This window comes from Oncorhynchus mykiss, chromosome 28, assembly GCF_057628025.1.
Source record: "Oncorhynchus mykiss isolate SJ-2025 chromosome 28, ASM5762802v1, whole genome shotgun sequence".
NCBI classification, from domain to species: domain Eukaryota; kingdom Metazoa; phylum Chordata; class Actinopteri; order Salmoniformes; family Salmonidae; genus Oncorhynchus; species Oncorhynchus mykiss.
This window is the reverse complement of record NC_143049.1, coordinates 10106201-10127426: the sequence shown is the minus strand read 5'-3', so window position 1 is coordinate 10127426 and position 21226 is coordinate 10106201. Positions and strand designations below refer to the sequence as shown.

Genomic DNA, 21226 nt, shown 5'->3' with positions numbered 1-21226 from the left:
TCAATTCCACTATGACATTGCTCGTCCTAATATTTATATATTTCTTAATTCCATTCATTTACTTTTAGATTTGTGTATTGTTGTGAATGATTAGATACTGCTGCACTGCTGGAGCTAGGAAAACAAGCATTTCGCTTCACCCGCAATAACATCTTCTAAATAAACTCAGCAAAAAAGAAATGTCCTCTCACTGTCAACTGCGCTTATTTTCAGCAAACTTAACGTATGTAAATATTTATATGAACATAACAAGATTCAACAACTGAGACATAAACTGAACAAGTTCCACAGACATGTGACCAACAGAAATGGAATAATGTGTCCCTGAACAAAGGGGGGGTCAAGATCAAAAGTAAAAGTAAGTATCTGGTGTGGCCACCAGCTGCATTAAGTACTGCAGTGCATCTCCTCCTCATGGACTGCACCTGATTTGCCAGTTCTTGCTGTGCGATGTTACCTCACTCTTCCACCAAGGCACCTGCAAGTTCCTGGACATTTCTGGGGGGAATGGCCCTAGCCCTCACCCTCCAATCCGACAGGTCCCAGACATGCTCAATGGGATTGAGATCTGGGCTCTTCGCTGGCCATGGCAGAACACTGACATTCCTGTCTTGCAGGAAATCACGCACAGAATAAGGAGTGTGGCTGGTGGCACTGTCATGCTGGTCATGTCTTGATGAGTCTGCAGGAAGGGTACCACATGAGGGAGGAGGTCTTCCCTGTAACGCACAGCGTTGAGACTGCCTGCAAACAAGCACAGGCTGATGATGCTGTGACACACCGCCCCAGATCATGACGGACCCTCCACCTCCAAATTGATCCCATTCCAGAGTACAGGCCTCAGTGTAAAGCTCATTTCTTCGACGATAAACGCAAATCTGACCATCACCCCTGGTGAGACAAAACCGCGACTTGTCAGCGAAGAGCACTTTCTGCCAGTCTTGTCTGGTCCAGCGACGGTAGGTTTGTGCCCATAGGCGACGTTGCCGGTGATGTTTGGTGAGGACCTGCCTTACAACAGGCCTACAAGCCCTCAGTCCAGCCTCTCTCGGCCAATTGCAGACGGTCTGAGCACCGATGGAGGGATTGTGCATTCATGGTGTAACTCGGGCAGTTGTTGATGCCATCCTGTACCTGTCCCGCAGGTGTGATGTTCGGATGTACCGATCCTGTGCAGGTGTTGTTACATGTGGTCTTCCACTTTGAGGACAATCAGCTGTCCATCCTGTCTCCCTGTAGCGTTGTCTTAGGCATCTCACAGTACTGACATTGCAATTTATTGCCCTGGCCACATCTGCAGTCCTCATGCCTCCTTGCAGCATGCCTAAGGCACATTCACACAGATGAGCAGGGACCCTGGGCATCTTTCTTTTGGTGTTTTTCAGAGTCAGTAGAAAGGCCTCTTTAGTGTCCTAAGTTTTCATAACTGTGACCTTAATTGCCTACCATCTGTAAGTTGTTAGTGTCTTAATGACCGTTCCACAGGTGCATCTTCAATAATTGTTTATGGTTCATTGAACAAGCATGGGAAACAGTGTTTAAACCCTTTACAATGAAGATCTGTGAAATTATCTTTGAAAGACAAGGTCTTGAAAAAGGGACATTTCTTTTTTTGCTGAATTTATGTGTATGTGACTAAAACTATTTGATTTGATTTTGACCCTAACTGATCCCTTTTGTTCAACACACCTTGTAACTCTGCAGTAAAACCTCGTACACCCAAGTGCTTCTCTGCAACTGCCACCACATCTATTTTCTGTCCCGGCACCCCAATGTGGTGGTGGTTGAACCATCTTCCCCCTGAAGATAGGACGGCAGAGTCGCTGCCCAGCTTCCCCCAGAAGATAGGACGGCAGAGTCGCTAAATGACTCAAATCTAAATTGACATTCAATTTCTGCGGTACAGTTTATAACCATGGCAATGAATGCTAACAAGTTAACCTTACTGAAGCACAAATTCATAATATTTGCGTAGGCCTACTCCTTACACCTGACCCATCGTCCTCTACTCTCTTCTCTGCCTCAGCACACGACACCTTCTGTTCTACTCTGACCCTGGCAACCTGAACCTGTCTCTCGCACTGGGCACTTCTGATCCCCAGCATCATGGGCACCCCCACAATTGACACACAATGTTTTTTTCCACCTATACTACACAGTCCCTTGTCATCCTGCACACTTCTCACATCTCAGAACCTCCCTCCAACAAACTGCAGCAACACGACTATGAGCTTGGCATCGGAAACGCCGTAGTGGGTTCAGCACAAACGCTCTCGCTGGATAACATGATTATCAGGTAAAGACTCTGCTTCAAAACGCAAAAGGACAATGTCTTCCCAGTTTCACCATGCTCGCGTCGCACCAAACGGTAGGCGTCACAGACACAGGGATTTTGTGCGGGTAAGGAACATTTAAGGTTTGCCAAAAAACTACCAGGATTCATTTCAAATTATAACTTTTATTTCATGAAAACAATAATTCATTTTTTTAAATCTACTACTTCTGTATAATAAATTGCATGAAAACATCAGAATGAACATCAATAAATTGATTGATAGTATAAAAGCCTGGTACAGCATTTCCACAATGACATTTTAACCAAGTTTCTTCACACAATATAACAAATATATCAAAGCCTTCCAGCTAAAGCAGAGTAGCACAAGGCAATATTATCAAAGGAAAAGAAAAAAAACAGCTTTTTATTAGGAGCCAAGGTCTTATGGCTTTGCAAGGCATATTAGATAGAGGATCCTCGTAGGAACAGCAAAACTAACCATAGATCAGTCTAGGCCAACATCATCTTACCTCTTTACAGACTGAGTTAGAACGTTTGGGAACTGGGACCATGTATACTGTGTGCAGAAATAAAAAACGCATACAAACCTGAGACAACTGACAGAAAAACATCAAATATACACACACACACACACACACACACACACACACACACAAACAACAAAAAAACCAAGGCATATACGGTCCAAGAAGGCACAGTCATCGCTACTACAGCATATCATGAATTCATATCTGGAATGCTAACGGTACTGTCTATCAGAAGGGCACTGGGTAGAAGTTGCCCACAGGGGCAAATCTAGGATCAGTTTACCATCTCCAAATAATAACCAGAGAACACCACAAAACTGACTTTAGATCAGTGTCGATAGAACATTACCGACTCCGGCAGAAGTACTTTCACTCTCTCCAAAAAAAAAACAAGCCGGAGAGAAGTTATCAGGCAGGTTATCAACATTAATACGTCTTCATCTCAAAGCCAACAGTACTGCTGAAGAAATTACACAGAAAACCCCTTTTGATTTAGATTTGCATTATTTCCGGAAAACGTGAACGTAAAGCCTGTGGCCGTTACTGGAAAGTTAACAGTCATAACAATCTATATGGAATGTACCCCCCCCCGGAACAGCTCAGCTACGACACGTTTACCACAAGCACCGATGGTGTGTCTTCTACTGTTGTGAGTGACAGTGTGAAGTGTGTGTTGAAGATCATCAAGTGTCACAGACATAAAACAATGTTTTAGGCGCAATATGCAGTAGCTCGCGGGCTACAGACCAAGGCCGTCTTTCGTGAAAGCTGGAACAGAATTGTTTGAGGATTTTAGGCACTTTGGTAGGCGAGAGTAAGAGCGGGGACAAATAAATGGCTTGTGAAGAGCTAACATTCGTGCAAAGCTTTGATCATGGCAGAGGAAAGAAAATAGAGAGGGTACAAAAGCAGTGTGCAAGCTCCCGTGCATACAGTGAAGCTGAAGTGCAAACAGAGAGAGAAGCGCGGGATGTTGTGCAGAGTGGCTGTCGATTCCAGTGCTCGTCTATCGTCTTTGGTGGAGAATTCGAATGGCCACCATGTTGGTACCAAGAGTTGAAAGACAATGACACTCTACTTAGAATGCCTATTAGAATGTGATCGTCATGGAGTGCTTGGCGCCAACATGGAAGACAGTTTGGTTAACTCTCTGTGAAAAATGGCTCTGGTGCATAAGGGAATGTAAGAGACAAAGACCATACAGATCTGTCACATCTGTAAAATATATCAAATTCACATCACATCTGTCCATCATCGTTCTCAGTTCCTTTTCGATCACTGTCCCCTATAGTTGTCTTGACTATGAGGAGATGACAGCGACCGACACTGATCAGATGTCTCGGGGCATCCTACTCCCTGGTCAGTCCTGAGTCGGGGTCCTCCTCTGTCTTAACCTCCAGCTTCCCCTGCTTGACAGGGCAGGTCACGGGCTGTAACTGCAGAGTCACTATCTGACTGGTGGTCTGTTCTGCAGTAGCAGCCTGTCTCTCACACATACTCCCCAGCAGCTGAGCGGTTCTGAAGACCGACCCGTGCTGACCGGGCTGCAGAGACTGAACGTTCTGCAGGGTGCGCAGCATCTCAGCTGAGACTATAGGCAGGTGCTGCTGCTGGATCAGACTGCCTCCCAGTGGTCGAAGAACTGTTCTGCGCTGGGCTAGGGATCGGGACTCGGATTTTGGGCCGGGTTGGTGCCACTGGGCTGTTGCCGGACTACAGCTGCTCTGTCTGGACCTTTGGTAACCTGGTCTAGAGGAGGGGGGAAGAGGAGGGAAAGAATGCTCGTAGGACGCTAAATCGTCCAGGGATTGGTCGCTGGAGGGCGGACTTTCCTCTGGGTCATCTGGAACGTCTCCATCGTCCTCATGATTGCCTTGGTCCTCCTGGTCTTCATCACCACTGATGAAGACCATGTCCTTGGGCAGGGAAGCAAACTGGTACACCAGCCTCTGGCCCTCCACCTTGTTCAGGATCCCACGCTGGTAGTAGTACCTGTTAGAGACAGAGAGAGGTCAGCTTTGATACACACCAGCAGGACCACAGATAGAAAGTTAAGTTTTGTTAAAATGAATAATAATAATAATATGTAAGTTAACTACAGCGTACCTGAGAGCTCGGCCCATGGTCTCATAGTTCATGTCTGGTTTGTTCTTGTGTTTGCCCCAGAGTCGGGCCACAGCCTTAGAGTTGACCAGCTTAAAGATCCCTGCATGCCGATTGGTCCATTTGATGTAGCGGGGGCAGGCCTGTCGGTCTTGAAGAAGCTCAATCAGGAACTGCCACAGATACAGAGTGTTACCTGAAACACAGGCAAATGAGAGGTGAGATTGAGTGTTCTGGTGTGTGTATATATGTGTATATGTGTATGTGTGTGTGTGTGTGTGTGTGTATGTATGTATGTATGTATGTATGTGTGTGTGTGTGTGTGTATGTATGTATGTATGTGTGTGTGTGTATGTATGTATGTGTGTGTGTGTGTATGTGTGTGTGTATGTGTGTGTATGTATGTATGTATGTATGTATATGTGTGTGTATATGTACAATGCCTTGCGAAAGTATTCGGTCCGCTTGAACTTTGCGACCTTTTGCCACATTTCAGGCTTCAAACATAAAGATATAAAACTGTATTTTTTTGTGAAGAATCAACAACAAGTGGGACACAATCATGAAGTGGAACGACATTTATTGGATATTTCAAACTTTTTTAACAAATCAAAAACTGAAAAATTGGGCGTGCAAAATTATTCAGCCCCTTTACTTTCAGTGCAGCAAACTCTCTCCAGAAGTTCAGTGAGGATCTCTGAATGATCCAATGTTGACCTAAATGACTAATGATGATAAATACAATCCACCTGTGTGTAATCAAGTCTCCGTATAAATGCACCTGCACTGTGATAGTCTCAGAGGTCCGTTAAAAGCGCAGAGAGCATCATGAAGAACAAGGAACACACCAGGCAGGTCCGAGATACTGTTGTGAAGAAGTTTAAAGCCGGATTTGGATACAAAAAGATTTCCCAAGCTTTAAACATCCCAAGGAGCACTGTGCAAGCGATAATATTGAAATGGAAGGAGTATCAGACCACTGTAAATCTACCAAGACCTGGCCGTCCCTCTAAACTTTCAGCTCATACAAGGAGAAGACTGATCAGAGATGCAGCCAAGAGGCCCATGATCACTCTGGATGAACTGCAGAGATCTACAGCTGAGGTGGGAGACTCTGTCCATAGGACAACAATCAGTCGTATATTGCACAAATCTGGCCTTTATGGAAGAGTGGCAAGAAGAAAGCCATTTCTTAAAGATATCCATAAAAAGTGTTGTTTAAAGTTTGCCACAAGCCACCTGGGAGACACACCAAACATGTGGAAGAAGGTGCTTTGGTCAGATGAAACCAAAATGGAACTTTTTGGCAACAATGCAAAACGTTATGTTTGGCGTAAAAGCAACACAGCTCATCACCCTGAACACACCATCCCCACTGTCAAACATGGTGGTGGCAGCATCATGGTTTGGGCCTGCTTTTCTTCAGCAGGGACAGGGAAGATGGTTAAAATTGATGGGAAGATGGATGGAGCCAAATACAGGACCATTCTGGAAGAAAACCTGATGGAGTCTGCAAAAGACCTGAGACTGGGACGGAGATTTGTCTTCCAACAAGACAATGATCCAAAACATAAAGCAAAATCTACAATGGAATGGTTCAAAAATAAACATATCCAGGTGTTAGAATGGCCAAGTCAAAGTCCAGACCTGAATCCAATCGAGAATCTGTGGAAAGAACTGAAAACTGCTGTTCACAAATGCTCTCCATCCAACCTCACTGAGCTCGAGCTGTTTTGCAAGGAAGAATGGGAAAAAATGTCAGTCTCTCGATGTGCAAAACTGATAGAAACATACCCCAAGCGACTTACAGCTGTAATCGCAGCAAAAGGTGGCGCTACAAAGTATTAACTTAAGGGGGCTGAAAAATTTGCACGCCCAATTTTTCAGTTTTCGATTTGTTAAAAAAGTTTGAAATATCCAATAAATGTCGTTCCACTTCATGATTGTGTCTCACTTGTTGTTGATTCTTCACAAAAAAATACAGTTTTATATCTTTATGTTTGAAGCCTGAAATGTGGCAAAAGGTCGCAAAGTTCAAGGGGGCCGAATACTTTCGCAAGGCACTGTATGTATGCATGTATGTATGTATGTATGTATGTATGTGTGTACCTTTGCTGTATTTTCCCCTCTTGAATGTGATGTCCGGTGTGGGAGATTCAGGCCTTTTGGATTTCTTACCTGAAACACATAAGAGTTTTTATTTTACTGTGACAATGACATAATTGACATTGTAAATTACAGCAGTCCATAAAAAGAAATGTGAGAAAGCACAAAATAAGTAATATTGTCAGAACTGATGAGCAGACATATGTGCTAAGGTTATGATTACAATAGTTTGAAAACATGGCCAGATAATGACATAAGTCAAATTACAGTCTGACCTCTCTTCTTCGGTTGCTCGGCAACAGTCTCCCTCTGCAGCGTGACCCACTGCGGCTGGCCCAGAGCTCCCACAATGTCCTCTACTGACACCATCAACTGGTGGGTAACGGGCGATGTGATGACATCATCCAGGGAGGGAACGTACAGCTGGGCTAGAGGGGAGGAGACAAACACACACTGTTAGGGCTCAGAGCGTAATGAATGGGTCTACAAGGAGACCATTAGATTACATGATGTCAACATCTGCTTCAAATCAGTGCAGAAATATGGATGTTTGTTTGCCCTAGACAAGAAACATGGTGACGGTAGTCAACAAGCTAAATGTTCAGCGACATCTGAGAATTTCACGCAAAGACCGAGTCAAGACAAGTTACTCACTGAGCTGCTAGCTAAGACTAGCTGTGTGTGTGTGTGTGTGTGTGTCTCTCTCTCTCACTGTAGTGCTGTTGGTCCAGAGAGAGGGATTCGGGGGAGTCCATGTTGAGGAGAGTCTCAGCTGCCACCAATGTTTCCATGGTTTCCTCATCACCACTCTCACTGCCCTCCACTGGATAGAGAGAAGGGGGGGGGGGGGGGGGGGGGGTTAAAGGGAAGAGATGGAGAGAGACGAGGGGAGCTCAATATCGAGAGAAACGGTGTGATGCCTCAGCATGACCTAATGGCTCTGTCTGTAGGCACACCCCTAGTAATGGGACAGCGGGAATAAACAAGGCGGCTAGCTAACTACTTCATCTGCGTTTCCCAAACTCAGTCCACGGGACCCAAAGGGTTGCACGTTTTGTTTTTCTGCCCCAACACTGCACAGCGGATAAAAATGGTCCAAGCTTGATGATTAGTTGATTATTTGAATCAGCTGTGTAGTGCTAGGGCAAAAATGTGCACAGAGTTTTTGGAAACCGTGTACTACACTGTTAGTAAGCCCATCTTTCTTCCACAACGACAGTCTAACTGTATATTCGCAAGCTGGCAAATCCTAGCTTTAACAGAGATGATGCTAAGGTTGCAACATGCCACGGTAAACGATTGACAGTGAGCTATCTAAAAGTAGAAAATAAAAAAGAAGCTAACGTTGTTAGTTGCTAAATTAGGTCGTTCAAAGTTAGGTTAGCTAACTAGCTAGACAGTTACAGGAGTAGACAAGTAAAGTTACAAAACCAATTTGCCACAAACTTACTTGCATAGACTAAGATCCTCGCTACTCAATAATTACTTCCATGAACTGTTTCACTGCAGAGAGCCACATGACTATCAACTTTACCAAAACTGCAGCAGCCACAAGAAGAAGTGTTTTGTTTCACTTCCTGGATTTGAGAACTCCTCTGATTGGGCCAAATGCGATGGCCATAGTACGCATGTGCACAGACAGTTTACAGTCCCCTCATCAACACGAGCAGAGACAGCTAGCTAGAGTATTTATTTAAGCTTTGTTAGAAACAAGGATCGGACCCTTTCACGCTCTCCAATTTTCGACTAAAATGACATCCAAATCTAACTGCCTGTAGCTCAGAACCTGAAGCAAGGATATGCATATTCTTGATACCATTGGAAAATAAACACTTTGAAATTTGTGGAAATGTGAAATTAATTTAGGAGAATATAACACATTACATCTGGTAAAAGATAATACAAAGAAAAAAAACAGTTTTCTCCAGTTTTTTTTACCATCATCTTTGAAATGCAAGAGAAAGGCCATCATCATTTAGATTTTGGCCACTAGAAGGCAACAGTGTATGTGCAAAGTTTAAGACTGATCCAATGAACCATTGTATGTCTGTTCAAAATGTTGCATCAAGACTGCCCAAATGAACCTAACTGGTTAATTAAAACATTTTCAAGTTCATAATTGTGCCCTCTCCTCAAACAATAGCATGATATTCTTTCACTGTAATAAATCAAATCAAATAGCTACTGTAAATTGGACAGTGCAAGAATTAACAAGAATTTAAGCTTTCTGCCCATATCAGATATGTCTATATCCTGGGAAATGTTCTTGTTACTTACAACCTCATGTTAATCACATTAGCCTAAGTTAGCTCAACCATCCCACGGGGGGGACACAGATCCAGTAGAGGTTTTAAGTTAGGTTAAACTATATTGATTTGAAACTGCTCTGTTGTTAAATTTGAGTAGTGATGCATGTGCCACAAACACAGCAACTAGCTTCATAGCGATCTCTTTGTAGTGTGGTAGCTAAACTATCTACCATAGCTAGCTAGCTAACTGGCTAACCACCTTCCATACATCACACTGAATGTACTGACTGTACGATGTCTTCATCAGCTATTTATTTTTGCCCAGCACTGGTACTTATGTGCATATTACCCTCCTGTTTTACACTGACAGTTTCTCTCAGGAGCTGAATGAAGCCGTGGAGCCTAAACCCACATCCTAAAAAACGCCAGACCCCTTACCCTAAACACTAACCGCCAACATCTTACCTGAACATAGGCCTCCTAAAGTACTACAAAACAACGTTAAGTCCTCTGTGCCTGTTTCTGTCTCTGCAGGTGCTGTTGATGATGCCAAGAAAGCCCAGCAGCTCAATCCCAGCCCTTCCCTTTCCCTTCATGAGAGCAGGGCAAGTGTGTGCATGTGTTGTTACCTGTTGTTAGCAGGTGGTCGTCTGTGTGTGTCTGCTCACAGGCCAGGCCTGAGTAGGAGAGCAGGTGGGAGTGTGGGACCTGCTCCACTATCACCGCAGGAGAGGCCAAGTGCTCATCCAGCTGCAACACAGAGGGACAAATGATCTGTCATTCCCTTTAATTCCGTTCTAATTCATTCTATCCAACGCTTTAGGGGCATATAAATTCAGATATTTTCAAAGTGTTTGATATTGTAAATCAATTCAGGGGTATTGGGTACGGCTACCAGAAACTCAGTTCAAGGGAAAGTGTACTAACATCTGTGCCTTAAGGTTCCAACCTCTAGGCAGATGTTGTAGTACACAGACATACAGTGAAACGAGACTAGATGTTATGGTGATAGAGAAATGTAAGTGAGCAGACTACTTTCGCTGTTGTTTTTTTTTAAATAGCTCAGTGTGTTCCTAATGGACAGTGGTGTGGGATGCTTCAATAACTACGGCTGACGTCATCATCGTGTCATGCTTGGCTACCGTTTGTCTCGACTCTACCACTGTGTTCAATACAGCTCGTCTGCACTTTGATACTTGATTCCCCAAGTGGTTCTACATTGACGCGCGATTCCAGAGGAGGCGCTGATGCTTTATCTGTTGGCGTGCGCACACACACACACACACACACACACACACACACACACACACACACGCACACACGCATGCACACACACACAGTCGCTCCCACCTGTAGTCCGTTATTCACGCGGTCGCTGGCATACTCAAAGATGAGTTCCGTCTGCTGCAGCATGGCAGACATCCCAGGAGACTCTGATGGCAGCTCTACGATGTCTTCATCCTAGCATTCCACGTTAGACGTCCAAACAGTTTCACACCCTCTACGTTTTTAGGTCCCAGAGCACCGGATATGAGTTAGAAGTGTCAAATCACAGGTTCTGTGTTTCATAAGTTCCAGAGCAGAGTAAGTTGTATACAAAGCTTCCTCCCCCCCTTGTCCTTTTCTGTGTCCGTGGTCTTTCACAGGTCCTTCTGAGGATGAGTGACTTTCAACCGCATGGCTGAATAACAGCACAGTGACTAAACTGGCTAAATTAAATAGCCGGCTAGCTAACCAGTTGCTCACCCCAGCGCAGTGGCTAGACCTCTCAGAAGAGTGAGTGTTGGCTTGGCTTTGCTACTTGGCAAAATTGTCGAGATAAAATCCTGCAGGCCTCCTCAGTAGACGGTCCTCAGATGAAGTGCTGAACAAGAGCATAGTTACTTGTTTTCTCTTCTTCACGGTTTCTATTTTCGATGAGGAAGTGTAGGCCGCCAACGGTCCTGTGGTCGTAACCTGCGAAAAGGGAACAGAGACAGAGGGGTGGGGGTATATAAATAACATTAGAGAAGGTTCTTCAGGGCATGATAACTCTACATGTACTCTACATGTACCACACTCTTTCGGATCAAACACACACCTTGAGCAAAGTGCAGACAATGAACAGGATCACATGATCAGGGCTCTCTAAACTCTGCTGGTAGAACAACAGTCTGTTTGGAAGACCCAGGGCAAAAACAATGTCTGCCAAGCTGAGCCAAGGCCTCTTACAACCAGCAACTATTTATATATCTTCCTCTTATCACGTTCTTTATTCTGTTCTGCTCTCTCTCTCTCTCTCTCTCTCTCTCTCTCCTTTCTTATCTCCCCTTCCAAAGAAGCCAAACCAGCAACAGGAAAGAAGCTTCCGGAGTGAGTCATGAGTGTGTGTTATATGAGTGTACTGTATGTGTGGAAGGGAGGTAGGGGAGGCAAAAACGAGCAGCTGTGTCTGCTCAGAGGTCCTAATGCTCAGGTCGCACAATGGGCATCTGCGTTAGGGTGTGTCTGTGTCGTGTGTCTGTGAAAGGAAACTCCTCATTTCAAGATATAGTGTTTTTCCTCTGGTTCGGTATGCCAGGAATGTGTTTGGAATAGCTGCTATGAGAGATAAGCACAGAACTAACAGACAGACACACAGGGTTAGATTACTACAGGGAGAAGGGTGGGGGAATCACAAAAGGGGCTAGATAATGATTGACTGTGTATTTGATGTGTGTTTCATCTCGTTAGGATTTCTTCCACATCTTCACACATATGGGATTAGTTGTTAAACAACAAACAAGTTTGACAAACCTACATCTGACAAATTGACATCTTCGTCCTACATCATTAGGTTACATATACTTGGTCTGTTGTTCCACAGAAATGTGCTTATACAACCATCATCACTGTCTCTGAAAGACACAACCCCCAACCATAACCCAGCCCTGGCCTGTCCTCTCTGCATTCACGCCAGGCATTGTCCATGATGTCAGTTAGATAGGATCACACACACACATTCCTGTATGCCTCTGGTTTCTTTCTGACTCTCCTCCACTCACTCACCTCCCTATTTGTTCACTCACTCAGTCACCCATTTTCTCCACTCGTTTACTCACCTGTCCTCTTCTCTTCAGGCAGTTACTGACTGCTGTTAGCACTAGAAAATCCTGTTTCTGATGTTGCTGGTCTACCATGTCCCCTTGCTCCCTCCTTCTCTCTTTCTCCCTCCCTCCCTCTCTCTCTCTCTCTCTCTCTCTCTCTCTCAGGTGTCAGGTTGCAGCTCGGTGACAGGCACCATGACGACAGTTGTTATGCTACACACCTGCGTTTACCTGATCTCCTCCCACTCTACCCTTAACCCTTTAGAGAAAGAGAGAGAGGAGACTTCCCTAGAGAGACAAAGAGCTGCTCGCAGGGCAGACATGCATGCTGTAGTCATATGCCTATGCATTTTGAATGCCAATATGTTTTCACATGAGACTTCTGGGAATGCCAAACAGAAAATGTCTCCATTTGCTGTTCTGTTTTGCTTGAGTTCAGCAGATATTGTTGTGATATGTGTTGTTGCTTGCATAGCATAGGGTATAATGTGATACTTGACACTTGTGGCAGCACTGTTCACAATGGAGAGGAAAGCCTGTTGGTAGTCTGTTGGTAGTCAAGACTGTTCAACCCCCTCCTCCATACTGCCCAATGTGGGTTTCCTGTTCTAAGCTGACAGCATGTGCGTGTATGTGCATGACGGCTAAGAGAGCAAGATGCAACTGAGGCTGTTATCGCACAGGAAGCACAACCCTTTCTGTGGGCTCCACTTCCTCCTGAGAGAAAGGGAGGGAGCGGAGGAGGCCTATTATAACGCGGGAAAGGCTGTCACCACGGAGACCAATGTTCCGTTGTACGTCTGCCAGACTGCCATCTTGTATTATGCTGGTTTAGAATGTTGGGTTACCGGTAACGTTTCTCCATGTTTTCTGTTTCTCTCTGTATGTCCCAATATTGTTAAATGGCTCCTGCACTTGTCCCCCCCACATACACACACACACACACACACACACACACACAATGGTGACAAAAGGAGGTTTTTCAGACCTTTTGGGACATGACACAGTCCATCCCAAGGTTCCTCTATTACACACATGTCTGTGTCTGTGGCTTCAGTCATATCAGAGCCTGTGATGTCGCTGCCAGGCCCTTAGGGACAGTGATACGCTTCATAACACACTCAATGCCCTGTGTGTGTGTGTGTGTGTGTGTGTGTGTGTGTGTGTGTGTGTGTGTGTGTGTGTGTGTGTGTGTGTGTGTGTGTGTGTATAAAGAAAGCACATTGTGAACTAGGCCAGGCAGATAGAGGAACAGGGAAAGAAGCTGATAAGCTTCCTCTTTTGCCCCAGGTGACCAAGCCTAGCCAATCTAACATGGATAAATTATGGGGAGACTCTGAATAACATTACATGTTTTGATGAGCAACAAATTTTAAAGGGATACTTTGCGATTTTGGCAATGAGGGCCTTTATCTACTTCTGAGTGGAAGACCTGAGTGGCGCAGCTGTCTAAGGCACTGCATCTTAGTGCAAGAGGCTTCACTACAGTCCCTGGTTCGAAACCAGGCTATATTACATCTGGCTGTGATTGGGAGTCCCATAGGGCGGCGCACAATTGGCCCAGCATCGTCCGGGGTAGGCTGTCATTGTAAAAAATGATTTGTTCTTAACTGACTTTCCTAGTAAATAAAGGTTAAATTCAAAAATAAATTCCCCAGAGCCAGGTGAAGTCATAGATATAATTTTTATGTCTCTGCGTGCAGTTTGATGGAAGTTGCTAACTAGCGCAAGCGCAATGACTGAAAGTCAATGGGTATATGCTAGCAGATACACATAGACTTCCAGTCATTGAAGTCTATGGGTACATGCTAGCATGTTAGCAGAGGCCCATAGACTTCCAGTCATTGCGCTAATGCTAGTTAGCATTGGCTCGCAAAACCACCTCTAACTTACTTCATACTGGACACAGAGACTTAAAAATCTGATTTCAGCTGACTCTAGGGAAGTAGATAAAAGGCCTCTTTGCCAAAATCCTGAATAATCTCTTTAACCCCCTGTGTGTGTGTGTGTGTGTGTGTGTGTGTGTGCATGTGCATGTTGAACTTTTTATCTTTCTCATCTGCAAAGCCACAGGTGCCTGGATACTTTATGTAAATACTCTAAAGCCCTAAACAAACAGACAGGCACACAGATAGAACACGGAGCGATAAGAACTCTAAAATACAACACACATTAGAACCCTAAGCCTCCTTGAATTGGGTTTTCCTCACGTGGATGCCAAACTCACAACCTCAGTCCTAGGGTTGCTGCGATGTTCAACTGCAGAGCACAAAACACTTTCACTTCAATCTCGAGCTACTACACAGGCCCACCCACCTCCTTCTTATCACAATACCATTGTTTTTGTCTAGTAAATCATTAACAGTCACACTGGTGTTTGGGCTTTTGAATGTAAACCCAATGTAAGTCTTATGATGCGCAGTGTTTTAAAACAGAATAGAAGTACTCTGAAACACCCAAAGTGGTTCTTCAATCTGAATATTGGTGTTTTTAAGAGTGTGGTGAAAACACTTTTGGGGGTTTCGGTACATGTAAAAGGCAACATTAAAACACACACACAGACACACACACACACACACACACACACACACACACACACACACACACACACACACACACACACACACACACACACACACACACACACACACACACACACACACACACACACACACACACACATTTGTCATACAATCAAATGGTTAAGAAATGCAAATACAATTCATGATCAGAGCCTGTGGAGAATTTTTTGGGGTGTGGGATTCCACCTTCAATGCTTTATTTAGACAGATTAAAAACAGGAGACAGAAGGAGTGAAAGGGGGACAGGTGACTTCTGGGGTAGTAAGATGGTACATTTCATGACTAACACCTGCCTCTGATTGAGAACCATATCAGGCCATACATAGAAACGGACAAACTAGACACACAACATAGAATGCCCACCCAGCTCACGTCCTGACCAACACTAAACAAGGAAAACACAACAGAACTATGATCAGAACGTGACATGCATGTGCATAAGCATGGTAGCAATTGAAAGGGAACAGTTTGGAGATCATGGGAGCCACACGCCTCTCCAAAATGTCCACCGTTCCTCAGTAATTTCATTCTAGTCTTCAACTAGAAGGTGCTTTGAGCTCTCCTAGCTGTGCCATTGAGGGACGAGAGCAAGCACACTTGTAGTTGTCTTGTTTGTTGTTGCGTTTGTTGTTTACGCCATCCAAAAACGGCCCGTTGTACATCGCAATCTGGGTCAGGTTGGCATCATTTGAAAGCTTGTTCTATTGCCAACATAAAATATGATCTTACCAGGGGAGGCTGCTGAGGGGAGGACGGCTCATAATAATGGCTGGAACGGGAGCATATGGAATGGCGTCAAACACATGGAAACCATGTGTTTGATGTATTTGATACCGTTCCACCTATTCCGCTCCAGCCAATAGCACGAGCCCGTCCTCCCCAATTAAGTCGCCACCCACCTCCTGTGGATCTTCGTGTTAGGCTTTCACAAGGAAATTCAGAGAAACTGATGGTCATTTTTGGTGCGTATAGAAAGGAGTCATGAGGTGCATTCAGAGGCAGTGGATTTTCTTCACAATAGACAAACATAAACTCTGTCCTGCTCAGAACAACCCAGGGTATGAGGCCATGTCATCTTGTAACTATACACTAAACATAGTGATAAACATGTTTTTAACACTGTATATGACGTTCATTTTATGATATGGAAATGTGAAGTGCAAATTTGGACTCGGGTGTTTGGCTTGCTTGTATGACATCAAGGCAGTCCCACTGGGCACAGACGTCAATTCCACGGCACAGGCCTCTATTCCACGTCGGTTTAACGTCATGTCATCGAAATGATGCGGAAACAACGTTGATTCAATTCAGCGTGTGCCCAATGGGGTATTTATTATAATCCTCAACGTCTCCTCTTTCAAAATACATTGAGCCCTGTTTATTCGTAGCATTTCCCTCACTCAGACAACAACGTTCGCAAGAAGTTGCCCTATTAACGGAAGGGATGGGGTCAACTTCTTGTCTCCCGCGGTGCTAAAGTTCAGAGCGGCTGTGAGTCAAAACCCATACAGTGATGTGAAGCGGAGCTCTGACGTCATGTATAGCATGTTACTATACAGCCGAAATAAATGTTCAACCCGTATACATAGTGTAAAGGGCCGTGAGTTGTAATGCAATCGTGATGAAGGGATATCGAAACCCGTCAGTCAAAATGACGATCAGTAACGAAACGACCCATTCCCACATGTTCATCTTCACACTTTAGAGGCAGATACAGTATCCTGCCAAAATGGGTTAAATTTACCGTCAGCTTACCCTCACAAACTTCTAACAATAACTAGTTGGGGGGGAAAACACCAAACTGACCTCCAATCAGTATCCAAGGGGTGACTTCATTCCGACTCCGCAGACTACTGCTCTGCTTCCTCTTTCCCCTAAGGGCCCCCCTGCTATCCCTGGGATGTCCCTACCCCATTGGTTGAAATGTTACATGTTTAAGGCAAGGGTTAAAGGGATACTTCAAGATTTTGGCAATGAAGCCCTTTATCTACCATCGCAGAATCAGATGAACTCACGGATACACTTTTATCTCTCTGCTTGCAGTTTGAAGGAAGTGTCGTGTCTTTGGCATCTTTCAGCTGAAGATGAATCTTTATCAAAAATTCTCTGTAATTATTATTAGGTGGTTAAACTACTTAATCATGTAACTGTAATTAACTAGGACGTCGGGGCACCAAGGAAAATATTCAGATTACAATGTTAGAATTTTCCTAGTATAACTTTCAGATATTTTAATATCTGATCACTTAGTCTTCTGATTAATGAATTATTCTTAAATTGTTGGTTATCTGAATGAACCCAGTCTTCACTATGAGTCATCCATACATCAATAGTCTTAAAATGATTTATTTACTAACTAAGTACTCACAGAAATGCATTACACAAACAAACAAAGTAGATATGGTTACAAAGAAATGATAGAGGAACGTGGCCTAGTGGGCTAAACCGGCATGGCGGCTTGTTAGACAAAAGGGGAGTGGGGGTCAGCTGAGAAGACACTACAGAGTTGATAATTATAACAATTGAAACCCTTTGCACATGAACGCTCACTCATTCGGGAATAATTGCAATCAATATATATATTTACGCTCAGTGTGTCATCGGGATCTCTGTTGGAAAGTTTGTTTCTGTTGGAGAGTTTGTCCGCCCTCTCTCTCTCTCTCTCTCTCTCTCTCTCTCTCTCTCTCTCTCTCTCTCTCTCTCTCTCTCTGTCGTGGTTAGAATGGATAGTTCAGAGTGACGTTCATTCATGTCGTTGTAGAATAGATGTTTTGGCGGTTGTCGGTCTTCGCGTTCAATGATACCGAATTCCTAGCTGCAGACTAGTAATTAATATCAAAGACTTGCTCTTATTCTGTCGGTATCGATAGTCTAAGAGTTTAACCACGTGGGATGGTTAAAAGATTCAGCAATCTACTCAAACCCTTATTTCCCTCTGTGATAGAGGTACTGGTCTGGTCTCAAACCTTGGCCCTCTCGTTATCGAGGTAAGCTGGTCTGGTGATAGAAAACCCAGGTGGGGGTTTTATTCGGAACATCGAAAGGGGTTGTCTCATGACGCCAGGTCCTGTCTGTGCCCCTGGGGGCGTGCCAATGACTTAGTGAAACTTTAAACAGAAATACAATTCTCTCACATCAACATCATTACATAGCATCACATCATTTCACAAATAGTATCATCTTTACTCATTCATTTTGTACAACAATTAGATGTAGGCCTCATAACTGAGGCTAATGTATAAACAGCGTTATGGTAATGTGGCCGTTTTGTCTCTCACGAGTTTCACAAAATTGTACCAAACGGACCAGTTCGTGGCTGGATTCTTCACCGATCTTTTATACATTCTCCAGAACATAAATATTGTTCAGACCTCCAGTTCTGTGAGGTCGAAGAAATTCCTTTGTTCTCTCTATGAAAACTCACTCTCTCTCTATACTGTGGCCATGAGGAGATCATCTCCTCCAGGAATTTACGACCTCTCTGACCACAGCAGCCTGGGTGTAGGAGACAGAGAGAGATGGTGCAGAGGTAGGGGGATGGTGCTCGCTGTGTCCAAAGAGGGCAACGTCATGACAGAAGTTTCTAACTAGTGTTAGCACAATGACTGGCAGTCTATGGTAACTGCTAGCGTGCTAGTAAATACCATAGACCTCCAGTCTATGCGCTAACGCTATTTATCATTGGCTCGCGAAACTACCTCTAACTTCCTTCAAACTGGATGCAGAGACTTAAAAATAGTATCCATGAGTTCATCTGACTCTGGGGAAGTAAACTCCCGAAGAATCCCTATCAGGCTAGGGTAAGGTTAGGGGGTTAGGGTTTAGGGTAGGGATGTCTCAAGGATCCCAAAAAGCACTGACCCTACGGGCCCTTCCCACAGTGAATTCTGATTGGCCACATGCCCTGTGGTAGGTAACCCCCGGCAAAGACCATTGTCAGCAAGAAGCAAAGGTAAACACAGGTATATTTGCAATGCAAAAGGTACAGAAGGTAGAGCAAGCATACCGTACATGCACAGTGCACACAAACACCCCTCGGGCAAGTGGTGCAGCAGTTTAAGGCACTGCATCTCAGTGCTAGAGGTGTCACTACAGACCCTGGTTTGATCCCGGGCTGTATCACAACCGGCCGTGATCGGGAGGCCCGTCATTGTAAAGATGTGAATTTGTTCTTAACTGACTTGCCTAGTTAATACATGGTCACTAGCACTCCCTATTGGCCAGCGTGCACAGGACACGTGTTTATTCCAAGGACTGTAGAACTGTAGGCCCTCTGCTAATACAGTCATGTATAATTCAACATAGGCCTATCCTTCCTCTTTTTAAAGACACCGCTAATCTGACTTGACTGGAACGAGGTTAACTGCAATGTACACACACTGAGTTTACATTTATCTGATAGGCTCATGTCAGGCTTTCAAGCCGGTCTCTAATCTCTCAAAAGGGAACACCACTACACAGTACACGCTAAAGCATCTATTCCCTCTGGCCTGTATGAGGCATTCCTCTCGACCTGAGTCATGTCTGCTGTTGCGTGTGTATGGTAGGGCAGCATCGGGCCGCCACGCCACATAGAAAACAGAATGGGATGCCAGTGAGCATACAATACTTGGTTTTAGACAGAACTTTTTCCAGTGCCAGTAAAGGCAATGTTCTGCTTTTATCTCTCTTTTTATCCCCATCTTCCTCCCCCCTCCCCCCTTTTATCTGTTAAGCACAGGAGGTTGATGGCACGCTAACTGGGGAGGACGGGCTCGTGTTAGTGGCCGGAGAAGTCTGAGTGGAAAGGTATCAAGAACATCGAACTCGTGGTTTCCATGTGTTCGATGACATTCCAGTTGACATTCCAGCTGTTGTAATGAGCTGTCCTCCCTGCAACAGCCTCCACCGCTGCTGAGTATGAACTGGGGTCCGAGAATTTGTTGGTTTGGCCCAAAAAGATAGGTACAGTCCCCTACTGTTAACATACAGTAGCAGAGGACATATTGTAGTCGCAAAATCTGATTGTGTGCGTGTCACTACCTTCTGTAGACATTCTCCCTTTCCATGATAACTCCTGGAGCCACTTCTGTTCCACCCTCTGAAATTACACACTTCAGGACTTTGTCAGGTCTTTTTTTTTCTCCTTCAGATTCAGGAAACACATACAGGTATAGACATACACAGATATAGATCATCTGAGGAGTTCATTCAAAGAGACAGATCGTAGTGAAGATATCTTTATTTCAGTCGGTACATAGATACGATATCAAATGTTGGGGTATTTGCAAATTGTGTTCTGTTTTATGGCAAAATTTGATATCATATCCCTTGACAATTACATTTTCGTAATTTTATCCAGAGCAACTTTACAGGAGCAATTAAGGTTAAGTGCCTTGCTCAATGGTATACAGACCGATTTGTCACCTAGTCGGCTCTGGGATTCAAACCAGCAACCTTTCGGTTACTGCCCCACCGCTCTTAACCACTAGGCTACCCTGCACCTCCAATAAAAGGGTGTAAATGGAGACGACAGGTTTTTGGACATAGAAAGACAGAACCTGTCAGAGGGGTCTGACCATTACTCTTATAACGGAGAATACAGGGAGAAAACCCAGAAGGAATTTTTCAATAAATCATCAAACCAAACTGATCAATCCCCTCTGTTGGCATGAACACTTGACTTGACCCTCTACTAGTTCTTTAGAACTCAGCCAGGGTCGTTTTCCCTGGATTTACTGTATGTATCCACATAAGACTTGGTGTGCCCAACTTGTTGTTCATATGTCCATGAGTTAGTTATAAAGCATTGGATCAAAGTTGTGGCACGGTTGCTCTACTCTTCTCTGTTTCTATTTGAAACTTCATACACACGTGTGCATAAGACACACACACACACACACAACTTTGTTTGGCATTCTCTTGAGTGAGTGAGGATCGTGACTTTGGGTTATTTCAAAAAGTTTGCCTTGAAGTGATTTTACTGCAGAGCCAGGAGAGTGAGCGTATGTGTTCTCTGCTCCTTCACAACCTACACACACACACACACACACACACACTCTGCAGGCCTATCTTCTTTGTTCAGTGTAAATGTTCATGTATATTTGGCCAGATGGACACACTCTCCCCTTCGCACACTTAGCACAATGTGTGTCTGTGCACGGCCATACCTGTGTCCTGATCACACTATAGATTCATATAAACCTAGATTTACTCATCTAAAAAACCCTCTGTGTCACATGATAAGTCAGTGGTATGGGCTCAATAGTCTGACGGTGTGTGACATCACAGCGGGGATGTCTTGTGAGAAGAGAGGGAG

General features: G+C 44.4%; 1 protein-coding gene across 3 annotated transcripts; it reads right to left on the bottom strand.

Annotated features, from left to right (window-relative positions):
* Positions 1-2442: 2442 nt before the first annotated feature.
* Positions 2443-12876, bottom strand: LOC110508153 (ETS-related transcription factor Elf-1). 3 transcript variants are annotated; one of them, XM_036966958.2, is made up of 8 exons: positions 12362-12876; positions 10632-11237; positions 9911-10031; positions 7745-7855; positions 7308-7460; positions 7036-7104; positions 4930-5122; positions 2443-4815 (listed from the first exon to the last, which is right to left on the bottom strand). In XM_036966958.2, the coding sequence occupies exons 2-8, from the start codon at positions 10701-10703 to the stop codon at positions 4173-4175; spliced, it is 1362 nt and encodes a 453-aa protein (XP_036822853.1). In that variant the 5' UTR covers positions 10704-11237; positions 12362-12876; the 3' UTR covers positions 2443-4172. The 3 variants fall into 3 exon arrangements, with proteins under 3 accessions (XP_036822853.1, XP_036822854.1, XP_036822855.1); XM_036966959.2 differs by lacking the exon at positions 12362-12876 and adding an exon at positions 11362-11657; XM_036966960.2 differs by lacking the exons at positions 9911-10031; positions 10632-11237; positions 12362-12876 and adding an exon at positions 8483-8631.
* Between the last annotated feature and the right edge of the window lie 8350 nt (positions 12877-21226).

Excerpts from the sequence above, each read along its gene's own strand:
- LOC110508153 (XM_036966958.2), bottom strand. The coding sequence starts at position 10,703 with ATGTCTGCCATGCTGCAGCAGACGGAACTCATCTTTGAGTATGCCAGC. Across the intron at positions 7,105-7,307 it reads CGAGCAACCGAAGAAGAGAG|GTAAGAAATCCAAAAGGCCT; the intron begins GTCAGACTGTAA and ends TATGTGTTTCAG. Across the intron at positions 4,816-4,929 it reads ACCATGGGCCGAGCTCTCAG|GTACTACTACCAGCGTGGGA; the intron begins GTACGCTGTAGT and ends TGTCTCTAACAG.